The sequence below is a fragment of the Symsagittifera roscoffensis genome, chromosome 6 (assembly GCF_963678635.1).
Source record: "Symsagittifera roscoffensis chromosome 6, txSymRosc1.1, whole genome shotgun sequence".
Lineage (NCBI taxonomy): Eukaryota > Metazoa > Xenacoelomorpha > Acoela > Convolutidae > Symsagittifera > Symsagittifera roscoffensis.
In genome coordinates this window covers 16248157-16267602 of record NC_087067.1, presented here as the reverse complement: position 1 = coordinate 16267602, position 19446 = coordinate 16248157, and the positions used below count along the sequence as shown (strand labels likewise).

The window sequence follows — 19446 nt, the reverse complement described above, 5'->3', positions numbered from 1 at the left end:
CCATATGACCGCTGCTCGTCTAAAAGAGCAAAAGAGAGAGAGAAAAAAAAACAAATAAGAAAATTTTGGCCTCGTTTTGCGCCCATGATGTATAGTTTTACACTTGATTAGATGCGACAAAAGGTTCACAGTTACATGCAAATAAAAAATTGGCTTGTATTTGAGACATTGACGTTTTGATGTAAGTTAAGGGTTCCAAATAGTGAATTGAAATTGCGTAAGGTTCGGATAGTTAGGAGCAATTATTGAAGGAAGGAGGGGGTTAATCAGGGTACATTGTGCGAAAATACTGAATCAGACATAAGTATTACTTACGAGAACCGCTCGACTACTTTTTCATATTGCCACTATCCTTGACATTCTTTTTTGCACCACTACTACCCCCCCCCCCCCTCCCCCCTGTTTGGCCACAGTTCTAACTTCCTATCAGTTTCACTCGATAGCCTCCAGATCACCCTGTTGCGATTGTATAAATTATACCATATTGGCCTATCCACCCTTTTCCTTTGTTTTTTCTTATAGTTACCCCATATCCGGTAATAAGCTTAGCCATTTTTTGTTTTGTAGTCTTCCTCTATGCTGGAAAAAATATCGCATGACAGATTAGTAAAACGTTCTGTAAATACCTATTAGTTCGTTCAAGATATCTCAAGCAAGCTGGTTAAAACTTTTTTTTAACCCAGCTTTTTTAGCATCATGCGCACAATGTTAAAATACCGAGATAAAATCTGAAACAAGGATTTAGTTTTGAAATTTTTTTGACCTTTTTAGGTCGACAAAATTGATTTTCGAAGGTCACTCAAAAGAATTTAAATGCCCATTTTTGCCAAAATTGTTGCTGCCGCAGTCGTTTTTAGGCTATTTTTGAAAAGTTTTGACCAAAAAATTGCTTTTCTGTTTCTCCCACCCTGCCACCCCTGAAAATGATTATATATTGGCACCCAAGACGCCACCTGTAAAAATAAGATCATTCATTGTTCCGACTATTGAAAATAAGGAGGAACTTTGTATTCTGGTGTGTTTTAGTTTTTTCTTTTTATTTTCCACTCAAAATAAGGTACCACAAATAATCATCTCAATGTGACGAGCGATATATCAAATTAAAGCTCTTTCAGTCGTGTTTTTTCTAAAAATTTCCTAGTTTTGAGAAAAACCAGTTTGCAATTTTTGATTTTTGGTATAGTTTTGAGCGAATGAGGCAAGCGAGTGGGCCTTTTTTGCTTTTCAACCAAAAATATTCACCGCAAATAATCTTTGTAACGTGTGGAGTGATCGATCTTGTTAAAGTAGTTTCAGCCTTGATTTGAACGACATTAACTTTTCAAAAAGTTGTCCCAGTGTCGAGAAAAACCGGTTCAAATTTAATGATTTTTAGACGATCTTCGAGCGAGTTGAGCAAACGAGCAGGCTCATTATAGAAGAATCAGCAGGAAAATTTTAGTTCAGTTTTAGTTGAAGTCTAGTTCAATTATTTTTCGAAATTTTTTTAGTGCTATCTTTGGAATAAAAACTTTCAAAATTTCAAACAATTTCTGCAAAAAAAATTGAAAAAACAATTTGTTTTGTTTTTTTTTCTACTAAAACGGTTGCCCGATTTGTCTATTTTAACATTACTGTCGAATATGTCTAAATTCTCCGTTTTCGTCAGATCACCCGACTCGTAAAACGAACACATGAAAAAGCGTTTTATGTATTTTATAAGATTATGGTCGGAACATTCTGTGCTACTTGCACAGCCACCGGCTATCCTTATTTTGATTCCATTAGCAGTAATGTTTTTTTGAATTGTTGAAGAACTAATTTGTTTATGTTCACTTGATTCATCAAAAAGAGTTCAAAAATTTTTCAATTACTCACAGAAAAAGAACGGCTGATAGTTCCATTTTCTGAACAGTTTTTTTTTCTTAACTAAATTGTAAAATTTGTGTTCAGTTTTTTGTTGACTGTTCAAGTTCAATTGAGCGACTTAATCAACTTTTTTTGAGGCCTGCGATTAGCAAACGTTATCAAATCGGAATATCATTTTTTTTGTTGGGTTAACAACTAGTTGAGCGAAGTCATTTGTATCATTCATAGCAGCGCAGTTCTGATTGAAGCAGTTCATTCGGAAGAGCAGCATGTCTGTTTTGATGGAAGGTATGGCCAACAGATATTTTTTGAGTATGTTAGCATTTTAAATTGCCGTTCTATTCGATTTTTAATGTTGGTTGTAACACAACTGTTACTATTTCATTTATTTTTTGCTTGTTCTTTTGCGTTGAGATTGTTTCGCATTAAATGGTTTCGGCTGGCATTATATCTGCCTAGTTCCCTAATAACTGATCGCTCGACCAACCAAATTATATTTCAGTTTATATGTGCTTCTGTGGGTGTGGGAGCTGTTATCAAACTTGGAAAGTACAAGGGGGGGGGGGGGGGGGTGCCAATGTTGAGACTAATAGCTCATTTTTTTTTCAAATCAACGGTCGTTTAGGATCACAGGTGAGAAATCATTTTTAAAATGGCCTCAAGACTACGATACTTTTCATATGGTATAAAATTTTGTCAAAAACGCATACTTGAAAAGTCGGAATATGACTGAATATAAAAACCACTACAACCTAAAATGTTGTCGCTTTCTTCAACGAAACACTGAGGATCTCCCACAATGAAAACTTCTGTAAGAATTTTAAGAGTTGTATTGAAAAAGCGCCTTTATTTGAAACGAAGTATCAACAGATGCATTTACGCAATGATTTGGGGTGAGAAAGTTTCAGCTGAGAATTGATTATTTGAGGCTAAATGGATATGAAGGAGTTATTGAGTAGAGGGCAGAATTTTAGGAAATATATCAAAAAGAGACAGAGAGAGAAAACACGTAAAAACTCTGATTAAAGGCTGTTTTTCATGCTAATGAGTCTATGACGAAGGAACCAGATATCTTTCTTCTGAAGAGAGGCTTCAAATTTCGAAACGGTTTTAATTTAACATTCAAATCAAATGCAAATTTGGTTGTCTCCAATTCATTTAGAGCAAAAAAAAAACAGAAATATGAAACAAGTTGAGAAATGGTTATACATATCCACTAAATTATATATTTTTTGTGTCTTGTTGATTGTCTTATACAAAAACAGCTTTTATGTTTGATATAAACAAAGCATTTTTGTTCGGTTTATTTCCAATTAGAGTTTGTCGAGAATTTTGCTAATCCTGCCTAAAGTACAGTCAGCGGACCTGTATTAGTCTTATATAGTCCGCTAGTCGCCTGCTAGTTTTAAAAAATCATTTGATTTCTTTTTGTAAAATTAGACTAGGTTTTTTTCATTGTTTTTGGAGGAATCGGTTGCAAGTTCAAGTTTAACGTCTCCGCTGTAATCTCAAATAATATTGGGGATGTCTTTGTTCAAGCTGACGCGGCAAGGCGGCCATGTTTTCATTGAGATCAAAGAATGCGCGCTTTTACTGTTTTTTTTATCTGATCGGTCGCCAAAAAAAAGCATTAAGTATTTATTCAATCCATTTTGCATGAATATAAATTCATAAAAATCCAAAACAGTTCTTAATCCATTTTGCATAAAACATGAATTCATAAAAACATAACAGAATAATTTTATGTTTTTTGCCTAAATTGGAATCCATTTTGCAAGAATAAAGTTTTTTTTCTAGTTGAAACAAATTTACTGATTCTATCTATCCGAACTAAATTTGTATTTTGAACACAATTTTTAGTGCTCTGGTATGTTTTATGTTTTTTAACCTCTATAAAATATTTTCTCGATTGGGTTGGATTTTAATCATATGAATGTTCGAGCATTTATCTGGTGAAATTTTTGACAAATTTAAACTTTTGAAAATTCCTGTAAGTTTAACTTCACATCAAAGCAAAATAAAAACTAGACCTAACGTCACATCAAAAAACTCAAGCCAGGGCAAAAACCAGCCAGGGTAAAAACCAGGCTTAAACTTGACAAGTTGTAAAGATTGAAATATTTTGTTGACAGAATTACTTTGCGAGTTATAATAATTCAAGATCATAGCTGATTTATATTTTTTGACTCTGAACTGGATTTCTGCAAGGCCTTAAGACGAACTTTGACTTAAGGAGACAAAATTTGCCTGCACAAACGAAAAATTAAACTCCAAATTAGCACAATGTCCACTAAGGATCAAAAAATACAAAACTGTCTTCTTACAGGTATTTTTTATTGTTATGCCTCCTTTTCTAGTTTTTTTTTTATAAACAAATAGTGATGTTTCTTATAGTTATTGAAACATAAATAGAGGCACGTGACTTTGTATTAACTGCGTAAAAAGATCTTACACAGTCGATACTTTCAAGGCGGCTTAAAAAGCTGATTTGTGTTTCATATTACGATTTCAAGTTCGTCAAATTCGTCAAAAAAATTCCGCTCTTTACGGAGTCAACTATCAATTTTGTTTAAAATCTTGGATCATAGTAATTGAAGACCTAATGAGAAAAGTTATCTCTAATTGTTCTGACTTCGAAAGTTTTTTCTTCGGGGGTGTTTTGGATTATTTGCTTTAAAATTTTAGTTCACGCATCATGTATCAAAACAACTACCATGAATATCACTCGACCCATGTCAGATGGGATTGAGTGATATATAATATTAAAACCTTGTCAGTCGTAATTCGAGTGATAGTAAAAATAATCCAATAAGTTTGTTAATTTCGATTTGTTTTCCTATTTACAGAGAACAAAACATAAAAGTTCGAAAAAAGCATAGATATTTAAAAATCTAGTTTTTGGTTTTATTATAGATTTTACTAAGATAAGTTTGTCAATGACATTACTAAAGTTTTCCTCCAAGCTTACTTTCTGTACCTTCCACTTCTCCCCGTACGCACAAAAATGACTCAAGGAAACCATCCATGGGGAAAAATTTTCTGTGCTACTTACACAAGGATCGCTTGCAATTGTTGTTCTGACCATTGAAAAAAGTTTTCCCAGTGTAGAAAAAAACTGGTTTGAAATTTCTGATTTTTGGTTTAATCTCGAGCGAATAAAGGTTTTTCCTCTAGTTTGTAATAGGCTTGTAACTGCTAGTTTTGAACCTAATTTAGTTAAATAAATAGTTTCAGTAGCGGATTTAGGGGGCGGGGGGGGGGGGGGGGGGTTGGGCGGACGCTTTTTCCCTCAGGGATTTGACCCCCAGCCGAGCCAAAGGCCTCCCTTTGTACTATTTCGAGGCATCCAATTTTGGCTGACTGACCTTACAATTTTTCTAACGGCGCCTTGGGCGCCAATCTATACTAAATTTGAGGGGGGAGCACGCGCCGAAAAAACGCGATTTTTTGGTCGAAATTTTCCGAAAAGTACCTAAAAACGCAATTTTTGGCTTTTTTCAGAAATTTGTCTGCGGCACAGAAAATTTGGTCAAATTTGGGTTTTCATAGTTGTTTCGGAGAGCTCACAAATTTTTTTGAAATCGGCCCCACCTCGAGAAATTCCTAGATCCAACCTTGCTAAGTTTTACTCAATTGAAGTCAATTATTGAAAACTATTTTAGCGTTTTCTTGCTTATGAAATTTTAAGAACAAAAGAGTTTTTTTTTCTTTTTCGTTGATTATTTCAACTCTTATAATTATTATATATAAAAAATGTTTTTGAATGTACCTTTTTTTGCCATCCAAGTTTTTGGTTTTCATTTCGATTCTGTCATCACATCAAAAACAAAAAACGCTGTAATTTAAAAAAATTTTGTTGGTAGATTTTTTAACAATATGGTCGGAACCTTCTCTACTTGCACGCACAGCAATCGGATATCCTTGTTTTTCGTGGATTTTATTGTTTATTTTTTTTGTTTCTTATTTCAATTTTGAAGCACTCCATTTCAGTTTTTTCGAAGTTGACGTAAGCAAAAAGGTTTTTTATCTAGAGACGACCGAAAGCAGATCTCCAGGATCAATGGGGATCCTCCCAAGTACTAAATACCTAAGTGGTATATTAAACTCTGGTAACTTGAAAAAAGTTTAAACCGAGGTTTTAAACCGAGAATCAACTCCAATTTCAATATAAAAAATCCAGTTTGTTGAAAACTGGCTGATTTATCTGCGATTAAACATTGTGTAAAATTTCGGCTCAATTGTTTGAGTTTAAAATTGGCGGAATTATCTTTCGCTGAATTGCCTCTGCGCCTCTGAAAAATATCGTTGTCTTGAGCTCAAATTTATTAAATTTGAATATTGTTTGATATTTACACAAGCAAAGCTTGTGTTATAGTATCAAATATCTTTTTTTTTCAACCCAAGTTGCAATTTTTGTTGTTATTATATTGTTGTTACAAAACTATTATATTACAATTACCAGTTAAGATTCAAGGTATCATGGATCTGTAGCGTAGAAGTAGGGAAGGAGACTCGCAACATAATAAGGGGGTTCGAACATGAGTTTTTTTCGTATACTAGTTAGAATGCAAGCGCTTTATAAATTGAGGCATGTAAGCTTCGTTTTTTTTTCAAATTGATTGGTACTGCTCATGCGTCATAATTGGCTTGCGTCACTTAGCAATTATGTAGTCTAATATTTGGCGTGCGTCACTTAAGAAATTTTGTAGACTCAAAGTTTTACTCATTCAGTTTTCCCAGTAGCGTTTTCGGTGATATTTTTGCTTGTGTATGCGAAGTGCAGCTTTGCCTCTGTGTTAAATATTTGTTATTGAATTGTTTGATATTTGGGTTTGATATTTGAATATTGCTAATTTGGCTGATTTGGCATATCTATAGCCTTCTTATGACATGCGTAAGCGGCAAACCTAACTCTTTGCATTTAGAATTGAAGCCAGCAATTTGGGCTTATTAATACGACGCTAAATGCAATTCTTTGTTTTTCACATAATGTGTTGGGGATAAAAAGAAAAAAAAAACAGAAAAAAATCATCATTCATATTTTTTTTTCATTTTTTTGGATTTTTTTTGGAAGTATTAACCTTTTCTTCAGCTATAAGGGGCAATAGGGCTACATTCAGTGCTTTGTCCTGATATACGCGAAGTCTTTTTCATGGCTCTATGTTGTCTGAACTAAATTTTTTTCGTGATTTAAGACATATTCTTTTAGAATAAGTTGACTGAATTGTTTTGTCTTTTTTCTCTGCTCAAATTCAACGTTGAACTAATTGACTGAATTACTTGAGGTTTTGAAGTCATTGTACATTAAGGCCAGGTGAATTGGACCAATTTTGACTCCCCAGATCAAAGGAAGCTTAAAACGTGCCTCCTAATTCCCTATTTACCTAGCTCAGATTAAAAAATGGTAGCTTCATGCCAACATTTCTATTGTACCATTTGCGCTATTTAGTCATTTTCATTTAACAACCGCAAAGTACCTGTCCCGTTTTTCTTTCTCAGAGATTTTTTTGATGTGAGAACAAATTATGGCAATTTCAGATCGGAAATCCGCGGATTTCTTAAAACTCTTTCATGTTGGAACCATGGCAGAAATTGAAACCCTCGGGCAAAACGAGTTGAGGAATTAATTAGTTTAATTTTGATATTTCACGTAGTTCCGCTCCCTTTTCTCCTCATTAAAGAAGCAACGAATGATTTCACTTCTTTTGTTGCAACTCCTATATCTGTATTTTTTATAATGCTCAAGTTAATTTCAGTTGTTGATTTGCAAGATTTTGAAAAACTGCAGATCGACTTAAAAACGCACTAAAAGGATGCTAAAATTTCCTCTCTAATGGGTTAAATTAAAAAACACTGAAAGTAGCTCGATGGGGCTTTATTAATTTGAGCCGATTTTTTCGTCACTTAAGTATATCAATCAGGTTATTAAATAAGTTAGTATTTCATCAATTGGCGGTGTCGGCAGGGTTTTTCTGCTGGTTAAAAACTGTTAAAAATTCCCGAACAATGTTAAAGTGCCAACCATTGACAATAATTAGTGCATAAGAATCCAATAAATTGAAAATAATAATTTTTTTTTTTTTTTGGTTTCAGGCTCAATCCCTAATATTCACGAGAACCCCCTAGCAGTCGTCGCCTCCTCCCCCTCTTCAGGAATCGGAGGACTCAACAGTTCTCAGTCTTCCTTCGATACCTCCAACCACAATTACTCATCTTCTGGACCCCATCATCGCCCCAACCCCTCTGGCCCCGGGGCAGTTTCATACGCACAGGTCCCCTCCCCCCTGCCTAAACTGAAGCTAGAAGGTCACGTGACGGTGGAGCAGCCTCCATACCACATGGGGAATAATGCGCCGACACCTCCTTATGATGGAATCATTACGTCACAAGAATCAACGTTACCCTACAGTGAGTTCAATTAGCATAAATTCTTCTTGGCCGAAAATCACACTTCTAAAGATAAGGATTCAAAGCGATTACTAATGACTTTGAAGGTCTCGTGCTCGTGATGTGAAAAAAAAATCGTAGAGCAAGATTGATTCAACTTTTTTGAATGAAAGATATTTCCTGGGGATACAACTCTGTGATGTCCATTAACATATGAATGATCATGGTAAATCCATTTTTTAAATTCGATTATCACAGAAATTTCGTTTTTTGTCTACTTTTTGAAATAGTATTTCAATCAAATACAGTTTCACGCAGTCTTCAGTCAAAAAAATTGTCATCACAAATAAATCTCCAATTTCACATTAGCATCAAAAATGAAGAGGAATAAAGAAAAATCAACTGTTTTTGGGTAAGGCAGGCAGATTTTAGACTCAAATTTAAATGTTTTTACACCTTCTGCATAATTTACTGCTCTCATCAACTCCCCCGCTATTCCCCATGGAGGGGGACCTTAGTTAAATAGACGCGAGAGTTTTGATGAATGGCGATAGTAAAATGGGATCACTGATGGTATAATAAACCACAGAACAAGGATGCTAAAAGCTGCAGTGAGTATAATGAATGTTGTCTTAGGCCTAGGGCCAAATGTGTTGTAAAAGCGCGAATATATGCAGTTTATTGCATCATTAATGGATAAGAAGTCAGCAATTGCAAACAAGAGCGCGCATCTGAGCTTAGATTATGATTTTTATTGCATATCTAAAAATATTATTTTTGATACGCTTTTCACATCTTGGCTTTTTTGTTTAGCGAGCCAAACGGAAAAAAATTGAGGCAATTTGAGACACAAAGTCAACAAATGCAGTTAAAATAGCTAGGCGCCAACCAACTTAACAAGACATTTGAAGAGAAATCAAAAATTATCAATGTGTTTTCAAATTTTGAGAAATTCTTAATCTTGACGAATCCCTGCCCCTAATCAAACTTCATCTAATCTGATCTGAAAACAGAGTTTTCAGAATAGTTTTCCTCGACACCTTGCAATTTGGCGGATGAGTAATTGGAACTAAAATCACCACCTTTGGGCATGTGGAAAGAAAAAGTTTACACATATAGTAGTGGGGGCAGATCTAGGATGAGGCAAAATTTGGTCGACCAAACTGATTTTCTGAATTTTACAGAAAAACTATTAAGACCTCATCTTGCCATTTTTTTTTTGAAAAACAGGCCTTGTCAATCAGCAAAAAAAAATAGTTCTGGGACTTATTGAAAAATACTGATAAAAAAGTTGCAATTTTTCGGTGCGCGCTCCTCCCTTCATCGTAAAATGTTTTGGGTTTCTTGCGCTTCTTAAGAAACTTAGCTTTGGTCGATCAATAAGTGTTCGAAAAGTGTTTAGATGATGTCGAAAAGTAAATGTTTTTTGGTTGCAAAGTAATCGATTCGCTGAAAGGGAGCGGTTCGCCCCCTCTCGGCCCTTTAATCCACCCCTGCATAATAGCAATGTTTTTCAGCAATCTGGATTTCAAATTGGAACATGATAAATTGTCGAAACCGAAAATTTGTAGATGAACCATTTGACACCAAAAATTTTCCCTCACTCAAAGCAAGTTTTTGCTTCACTCATGAAAGAAAAGGAAAACTGAAATAAGAACAGCTGGTTTTCGGTCAAATAGCACAGAATATCCAGACTTTGTTTAAGAAAAATTGAAAATTAAAGAAAACTTTTTTTTTCAAAATTGTTGTCCAACACTTCATGTTTTTACTAATACAAACAAGGCTATTGAAATAGGTGGAAAATGCACGAATCGCTACTGAATAGTTAATATAGTGTTTCAAAAGTGATTTTATATCAGGTCAAAGCCACGAAGGTCAAAGCTGACAAACTATGTACTTTGTGCTGATAAAAACATCAAATACTAAGTGTTTAATTTGTGTCACACATGGAAGAAGTACGACCAATTAGCTTGTCTCACTCCAATATGGAGTATGTTTAGGGTGTGGGCTCAATCGTCACCCATAAATAATTCGCGTAGAATTAATTCTATTATTTTTAAATCTGGAGGTCGTTCTTTAACTTCTGTTCAAGTTCTTTTCTTATTGTTCCGGCTAGTAGAATTCTAGTGGAACTAAATCTCGAGGGCGTTCTTTAACTTCTGTTCAAGTTCTTTTCTTATTGTTCCGACTAGTAGAATTCTAGTGGAACTAAATCTGGAGGTCGGCCTTTAACTTCTGTTCAAGTTCTTTTCTTATTGTTCCGACTAGTAGAATTCTAGTGGAACTAAATCTGGAGGTCGTTCTTTAACTTCTGTTCAAGTTCTTTTCTTATTGTTCCGACTAGTAGAATTCTAGTGGAACTAAATTTGGAGGTCGTTCTTTAACTTCTGTTCAAGTTCTTTTCTTATTGTTCCGACTAGTAGAATTCTAGTGGAACTAAATCTGGAGGTCGGCCTTTAACTTCTGTTCAAGTTCTTTTCTTATTGTTCCGACTAGTAGAATTCTAGTGGAACTAAATCTGGAGGTCGTTCTTTAACTTCTGTTCAAGTTCTTTTCTTATTGTTCCGACTAGTAGAATTCTAGTGGAACTAAATTTGGAGGTCGTTCTTTAACTTCTGTTCAAGTTCTTTTCTTATTGTTCCGACTAGTAGAATTCTAGTGGAACTAAATCTGGAGGTCGGCCTTTAACTTCTGTTCAAGTTCTTTTCTTATTGTTCCGACTTCCGAAGAAATGCGGAATATTTGTGCTCGGGGTGGTTTTCTTAGTGGTTTTTGGCCGATCGAAATAATAGTTACTTACAAAAAAAAATTTCAAACCCCAATAAGTTTGTCGACTCCATTAGTTCAAATGTAAAGAGATTTTTTCCCTCCGATAATTTTTGTATAGTTATGGGGTTCTGAAAATTGCCAATTTGGTCATGCTTTAAATTAATTTATGCGCGATTAGAAGATTTTAATTATGATGCCGAAAATCTAATGAGATTTGTTTATGCGCGGAGAATTATCCCGCACAACAAAATGTTCCAAAATAAACTGAGATAAGCTAATCAGTCGCATTAACTAATTGTCAAAAATTTGAAAATATTGTCCAAAGTTTCTGGTTATAAAATATTTTCTTTAGCAAACAACAACTATTCCATACCGATTAAGGGGCAGTAGGAACATTTAGGGCTTTGCCCTGATATGCGAACAGTCTTGTTTATTTAAGGAAAAATTCGGATAGGTTTTTCTCGGCATTGAGAAATTTTTTGTTAAAATTTTTTTTTTGGAATCCCAATTACGTTCAATAGTTTTTTAATGTGACACCTTTTTTTTAACCCTTATGAGTTGCCAGTGAAATTAACGGCAGTCTTTTTTGACAACTTTAGATCCAGGCAATTGAGAGGAACTTATTAAACTGTTGAATTGGGCCTAACAATGAACATGCAGTTGGTCAGAAGTTTCTGTGCTGCTTTTCGATTCCACTGGTATTAAATTACGTCCTATTTATTCGTATTGATGTTTACTTCATATTGTAACTAAATCATGAAGAAGTGGGCTGTCAAATTTTTTTATTTCAAATAGCCCGTAAAAATGTCAGTCATTGCGGCCTGCGAGCATTTTTTTTTGCGATAGACTCAAAAAGCTGAAGTAGTAATTGTTCATACGAACTCTTCCAGTAACTGACTTGTATTTTTTCATCTAATTAAGAGTCTGAAGCAGTCAAAATTAGCCACATATGCTTAAACGTCCGGATTTTGCTAAGCAGTTTATATTCTATTCATAAATTTTGATTTAGTCCAAAAATTGAACAATTCAACTAGATCCGTTCAAATGTCAATTTGTGGAAATTGCCGCAGGTGCTGTCTGTTTTTAGGAAAAAATGGAACAATTTCATTTTTTCAAAATTGTAATTTCAAAGGCGTATATATTTCTGCCATTTTTGTTCATGAAGTCAAAGAAGTCTTCTGCTTTTTATCGTGTGAAATAGGAAAAAATGCTCCATTCGATTGAAAGAGTAAAATGATGGCAATTCTTCCAAAATTATGATATTTCGTCAACTGCAAAATCAATCTCCTGAACCATTTTTCATCGCTTGGATTAATAATTCAGGAACTGAAAAATGATTAATTATGTCCCGACCGTAATTTAATAACTTCCTGTAGTCAGATCAAGTCCTGTTTTTTTATTTCCCCCTCGTCTTTTCCCCTTAACCCCCCCCCCCCTCCCTCCTCCTACCAAACTCCTCCCGGCTATCGTCGACTCCTCGTTGATGATTCATTCAACTTCTTAATAGATTATCTCACTGGACTCTAAATCAACTCATTGATTTCCCAGATGCATTTCAACTAGCGGAAAACTTAAATTGACCGGGGCTATTTCACCCATATTATTACAATGCTAAGTTAAGCTTATCTTTTTTTACAACAGTGTGTTATTATGCCTTCCACTAATTTTTTTTATTTTTCTGTGAAAAAATCTCCCTGCAGTTATAATTTAATTTATCAAAAAAATGAAGGTTAAACTGAAAAAAAAAGAACAAAAACATCATAAAAAAGGCAAATGACCCAAATAATTTGGCTAATCTTCATAAATTTATTTGCCAAAATAGGGTGTGCATCAGCGAAAGTAAATGTTTAATTTAGTCAAAAATGCCAAAACAGATTAGTGCGATCAGGTTTTTACTTTTATTGGTATTGACAGATTATTTGCAGGAATTATTTCATTCAGATGACAAGAAAAATTTGTTTACTAAGACATGTTGGTTTACTAATGCAAATATGTTGGGCTTCCATAATCCATTCAAAAAATAAGGTTTTTAATGAATAACCGAATTAGTTTTTTTGCTGATTTGTGAGTCTTTGTCTTCCTAAATGTTTCTATTCTTTTCCTGTTTCCCAAATCGGAAACTTTTTTTCAGTTTTTTTTTCAGTTTTTGTTTAACCAAAAAATTTTCATGTTTATAATTGTGGATTTTATTCCGCTTTGAAACAGTGCAAGTTTTAGGGTACTTCGACCGAGACATGGAAGTCGTGAAACACTACCAAAGAGGGGGGGGGGGGGGGGCTTTGAGTGACCAGGGGTCGGATCCATGATTGAACGACAAAGTCGTTTGCACTCCCCTCCCCCCTTAATCCGCCACTGCAATTAACTATGTAATTGTATTCATTGCATTCATTGTTATTAAGTTCTGATGATGAAAAAAAATAGCTAATCACTCTGACTCATGCTAACCTGTCACGGCCTCAACATTATCCCCGAACAAATTAAAGTTTACCAATCTAATTTTAGCAATCATCATAAACGTAACTTAAAATTATAATTGCATTGAAGTTACCTGCTGAGCGGGCACAGTGTTTATTTACGAGTCATTTTGACACTTAATAAAAAGACATTTTTTTAACTTGTCATTCAGTGTGTCATGAAATACTAGCTACAGTTCGGAGGGGGTGAAATTGAATGAAAGGGGATTAAGTTATCGCCCACTTTAAATCTAGCTTTTTCATGCCAATATACAAGTCCATAAAAACCACACGGATCAAACCGCACTTTGTTTGTTAATTCCCAACTTTCCTTTCTTGTAAAATATAAATCAAAGGCAATAAAAATTCTTTACAGATTTAACATAATTCTGTTTCGCTGAGAATTTTCTTAAAGACAGTTTTCTTAATCTGTTCAATAAAATAGTCTTTTATGTGAGACAGGTTTAAGGATTTGCAATTTCTTAGATCAAAAAACCTAACGAATATTTCTTTTCATTAAAAAAATGAAGTTTGCCGCCCAAAATTGGAAGTAAAACGAGTAACAAAACGAGTAAAAAGAGCTTAAAACAGTAAAAATTACAATCGAAACCAGAGTTTGTTTTACGCATAATTTTTTGCAATTCCTATCTAAAGTCTGATCAGAATTTAGAAATTGTGGTCGTTTTGAAATAAAATTCTTTGAAAAATTGAACTAGAGCATTGAAAAGGTCACAAAATAGACCCCAATTTAATTCAGAGTCATCAATGGAAAAACTAAATTGATGTTCAAAAGAGAGGCTAATTTAACCAGCATGACTTAGCGTATCTAACGTCAGAATGTCTTTATTTCAACTAGAAACCTTCGGGGCGACGCAGAAAAACTTTGACGCAACTGAAAAAATAACGTCATGTTTTTTGTTCTTTGGCAGGTATCAATTTAAGGGGGAACAATTCGGAGTCTAATTCTGCTGAATAGAGATCGATCGCATTTTTTTCATTCTGCCGTGGGGGAAATTTTAACGAGTTGACTCAAAGGATTTTCAGGTGGGCTTTGAACGGGTAGAAAAAGGAATGAGGTGGATTGCAAGCGGTGAAAAAAGGGGGTGTCGAGGAAGTATTGGGTGGGTGTATTGGGGTGATTGTAACCCAAGGGTGTGGAAATTAAGGAAGTCGCCTAGTGACAGGTAGCTTACATTAGGGATGAACTGAGAGGACATATTTAATCGATCTAATTTTAAGACCCCAATCGGTTTTATAATTCCCAACTGGACGTTTTTTTCTTATGCTGCAGTTGAGCTGCTCTAATGCTCTTTTTGGAAATCGATCCTGCTACTTTTTAGGAGAACAGAGCGGAATGTCAAATGGTACAAGTGTAATATAAAAGGGTTCAACCACCTTTTAAACTGCAATGTGAATTTTTTTCATGTAAATTTTTAGTTGTCCAAGTAACAACTGAACTTTTTCCTGAATTTTTTTGATGAAGTTACAACAAGTTTATAGTTTTTTCAGCTTGAACATTTTTTTTCTACAGTTTTTGCTGAAAAAAAATTGTCACAACTTTCCCCTACTCTTTTATCTTTTTTCTTAACTAAACCAGTCTCGCTTGATTCTTTCATCACAAATTAAATATTATAATGCGACGAGGGCTAACTTGATTAAGGCTATCAATCAAGCATTAACAAGACAGGGGTAGTCTTTTATTAAATTTTATTTTGACATCCTCTTGTCTTTTTAGAACCCGAGTGTAGCAATGTTCAGGGCACTTATGAAAATCAGAATGAAATGTGAAATAAATCAACGCCCCCTCCAATTCCAAGCACTATAAATGACCCCCCTGTCTTTTCCTGATGGGAGTTGTCTCTTGCGATGACAGTCTGGAGCGCCAGCATGACTTTAAATTGGTCTTATCCATGTCTGAATTAAATGCCCTTTTTCATTCTCCCATTTGTCTTTTTCCAAAGACTCTGCCCTGGTCCTCTGACAAACTTTCCCTATTAGCCTTCAAATGCAGCTTCGCTTATCTTAATTGGAGAACCAATCATCACCCCCTTGTGCGTTTCCTTCCACTGAAATGTTAAGTTTTCACATTTTATGTGGATGCAATAAAAATTGGTGCAGGAAAAAAAATACTAAGGGGGGGGGGGGGGGTTATAAACATTTCAGGCAAGTGAGTCAAAAAGTGAAGGGGGTTTGATCACTGCTTATTTAAACCCCCTTGGCACGCTACTGCATCATATCAAATGTAATATCCCTGTGGGCGACTTAGTTTTTCAGTCCGTGCTATAGTGTGCGACTAATCATGGTGAAATTATGCTTGATTTCCCTTTTTGGCTGCAAAAAAATTGGTTCAATTTTTTGTTCAATTTTCGGGTCATATATAGTACAAGGGAAGTTTAATGTGACACAATAAAGCGTTAAATTCAAAGGCCAAAAATATACCCTCGCTATCATATTGAAAGTTTTTTAATTTCAATTTGAGCTTCAAGTTCCTTTTGAAAGATGTTATCAATTTCAAAGCGGTATCAAAATCGGCATGCTTCCCTTCAAGTTTTCTGAAACTATCAACTGCGAAGTGGCGAGTTGAATTAATTTTGTTTTCATCTTTTCTTTTGTTCCAAATTGGACTTTCTGAAAATTTTATCAGATGTCTGATTACTAATTTTAATTTCTCCTTGAAGAAAAAAAAACATCTCAGGTCTGCTCTTTTCCATTCAAATTGCAAGTTCAACGGAAAAATTTTCCACGGTTTTTTCATCAGCTCTCTGAAATAAATTCACACTCTTAATCTAAAATGGAAATTTTGAGGGTCTTTTTTGCCGCCCGGACTTTTAATTCATCTCAATTTCATTATGCAAACTCCTCCTTTTTGAATATCATTATGTTGATATGATTGATTGTTTTAATAATTTATTGCTGCCAAAAGTATCCTATTTTTCGTAAGTTCAATCCAAATTCACTCTTCCATCAAATGAAAACGCGATGGTTTAGATTTTTTGAAGGGGGACTATTTGATTGTATTTTTTTATTCATAGAAGTTAAAACACCAGTAGGTTTGTGTATCGCAAATACTTCAACAAAATGCATTGTAGTTAAAGTAAAAATGACATTGAATCCTAATAAAATGGAAAATCTTTTGGACGTTCGAAGCTAACTATAAAATTGTGCACATCAGTCGATGTTTTTTTGGTCATTCGGTAACTTTTTATTCATTCGAATACTTGAGACTAAATTCGTTTCTAGCAAAACTGAAGTTGCTGTGACATCTGGCACTGAAATATTTCGAGCTTTATTCGATTGGAGCAAGTTAACATCCTTCCCCTTGTTAAGATCCTCCGCCACCAAAAATTATTGTGGACTAAAAATATTTAACGCTGCGTGCAAAACGCTAGATTCTGTCTGACTAAAAGTTTCATCCTAGAGCCAAGTTAACAACCCCCCCCCCCCTCCTGAACTACTTTAGGGGAGGGTCAGTTAATTTGGTCCCTTTGGCTTCTTTTTTATTCCACACACCGACCGATAGTGTTTATAAGAAGCGGTTTCAGTCTACGAGACGACGTTTGAAATGAACTGATGTTGTCGTTGTCAATGGATAATAGCCAACTTTTTGCTCTTTCGCAGCCATTTTGTCTCTCAAAAGTCTAGTCCAAAACTGAATTGACAGAATTTACTCCATATAAACTTCAGCACATATTTGTAACACGTTGGATGTAACTTAAAAAATTATTTTCCAGTTATTTTTAAAATCATGCCAATTTTCATATTTTATTTTTTTTTGGCTGAATGAAAAAGTCATTTAGTTTTTACAATGGTTAATTTGAGGTGCCAATATTTAGTAGATAGCCATAAAAGTTTTAAAAAAAAACGTTTGAATTTTTTTTGAAAAAATATAATTTTTTTTTCTCATAAACGGTCAACTATCACTACAAATTTTCGATTTATACCATGGAGTATTTTTTTCTAGGGGTTTTTGTGAGTGATCAAAATAATGAGTTCGTTCATTTTGAATTGAAAAACTCAAAAAAAATACAAAAATACCTAAAGAAATGAATGTAAAGTAAGATGTGGCGGAGCGGATAGGAAACAGTGGTGACGTGGTTACGTCTCCGCCTCTAAACCAAAAGGTCAGACGTTCCAGGCCCACCATGATCCGTCATTATTGCTTGAGGGTGAGGCAAAATTACCCACCCCAGTAAAATAGCCACAAGGTTGCATGTAGTTCTTAAACAGTGGCACAACAGCGATTCTCCGCGAGGAGTTGAACGGCTCATTTGTTGGTCGTTTCTTTAGTATGAAAATCAATGAATCTCAAAAAAGTTTAAGTTATCTATAATTTGAAAGCGAGTCGAATAAAATAGGAAATGGCTCATGGATTGTTATGTCTTAACAAAAACCCTTAAAAAAGCTTTCGACAAATTTTTATTTAAAAATTTGTCGAAAATTTTTATTTAAGAATTTGTAGTCTAAATAACTGTTTTATTTAGACTACCCAATGACAGCTGTGAGTAGCAGTGCAGTAGGCAGACGCCCTTCTTCCTCCCACCCTTCACAGGCTCAGACTCCCTCCACATACAGCAGCAACAGCCTCCTAATGCACCCACCGGGGGGTTCGGGGGGAGGACGGAGACAGATTTCAGAGCCAGTTGACACTTCAGCCCCATTCCAGCATCATGGCCAGCCCAACGAACAGGTTAGCGAACCATTCAAATAATTTTCAACTGAGCTATTAAAGAACTAACTAAGCCTTGGATGACAATATTTTGTCTTCTTTTCTTTTCCGCATTTTCAAAATTTTAAAAAGCTTTGAAAAACTGACCTTTTTGTTAAGTTTATGTGTTGATTTGACTGATTTGAAGATGTATGTATGTTTCAACAAATGTATGTTTCAATTTACAATATGTCATGTTAATTATATATCAATAAAAACTACTTTTATGGTTGCGATTATCGAGCGTTTTCAAATTGGAAGAAACATTTTTTCCAGGTTAAAAAGTTGTTTGACAAAAGCGATGAATCATTTTGTTTAACCTTTCATCGACGCTATGAGTTTATCAACAGTAGATATAATCTTAAGCTTTTTGAATAGTAAAATAGTAAATATTGCTATAGAATTTTTCGAATTGCTTTTAAGAATTTTCAAACCTTTCTCCTTTTTTCGAGAAAAATTTGGTATGATTTTTGTGCTTTACTGTAGATTTTGGAGCGACAAATTGTGGGATTGATTCAATAAGAATTTGGAAATTAATTCAATAACAATTTTTCATACGTTTTTTTTTGTATTGATGACTATTGGATGCAAATTTTACAGCAAAACTCAAAACGAAGATTGCTTTATATATTCAGGAAAAATCGAATATGAAAAATATCAAGACATATCGCAGAGCACCAGCAGACTTAGGGGGGGGGGGGGGGGGAGGACGGGTCTGGGGGACCCTCCTTTGTACTATTTTGAGATATCCATTTTTGGCTCACTGACCTTAAAATTTTTCTAAAGGCGTCTTCGGCGCCAAAATACAAAATATAGTAATTTTGATGGGGGCGCGCGTGATTTTTTGGTCGAAATTTTCCAAAAAGTGACTAAAACGCATTTTTTGGCATTTTTTTCAAAAATTTGCCTGCTACGCAAAAAATTTGGTCAAAATAGGGTTTTTATAGTGATTTAGTGATTTATTAGTTTTGGTAGAGCTCAGAAAATCAAATTGGTCGACCTAAAAAAAATTCAAAGCTTACACATGATGTGTAAGCTTTGAACTTTGAACAGGATTATAGCACTCAAATGTTACAATTTATAACACTCAAGCGATACACCTGACCAAATGGTGCTTTAATGTCCTGTTTTGGAAATACCCATTTGCCATTCACTGCAACTCACTTTTTTCCATCACTCCCTCGGAACATCATTAAGGGTTTATATCACCCACGGGGCTTTTTTCCTGTTATCATTCCCGGGAATCACCCGGGCAAAAATGATCCCGTTGAATTTTTATTGCCC

General features: G+C 34.7%; 3 protein-coding genes across 8 annotated transcripts in view; 2 read left to right on the top strand and 1 right to left on the bottom strand.

Annotated features, from left to right (window-relative positions):
• LOC134847913 (bifunctional arginine demethylase and lysyl-hydroxylase JMJD6-B-like) overlaps nt 1-19446 on the bottom strand; it is a 500322-nt gene that overhangs the window by 142001 nt on the left and 338875 nt on the right. The window lies entirely within an intron of this gene.
• Nucleotides 1-19446, top strand: part of LOC134847915 (uncharacterized) — a 336559-nt gene that overhangs the window by 30608 nt on the left and 286505 nt on the right. The gene's annotated exons all lie outside the window — the stretch shown is intronic.
• Nucleotides 1-19446, top strand: part of LOC134847548 (protocadherin-20-like) — a 71017-nt gene that overhangs the window by 26230 nt on the left and 25341 nt on the right. For all 5 annotated transcript variants that reach the window (XM_063864612.1, XM_063864610.1, XM_063864613.1 and 2 more), the window contains 2 exons: nt 7942-8256; nt 17939-18144. In XM_063864612.1, the coding sequence (XP_063720682.1) occupies nt 7942-8256; nt 17939-18144 (521 nt within the window). The remainder of the gene's footprint in view (nt 1-7941; nt 8257-17938; nt 18145-19446) is intronic.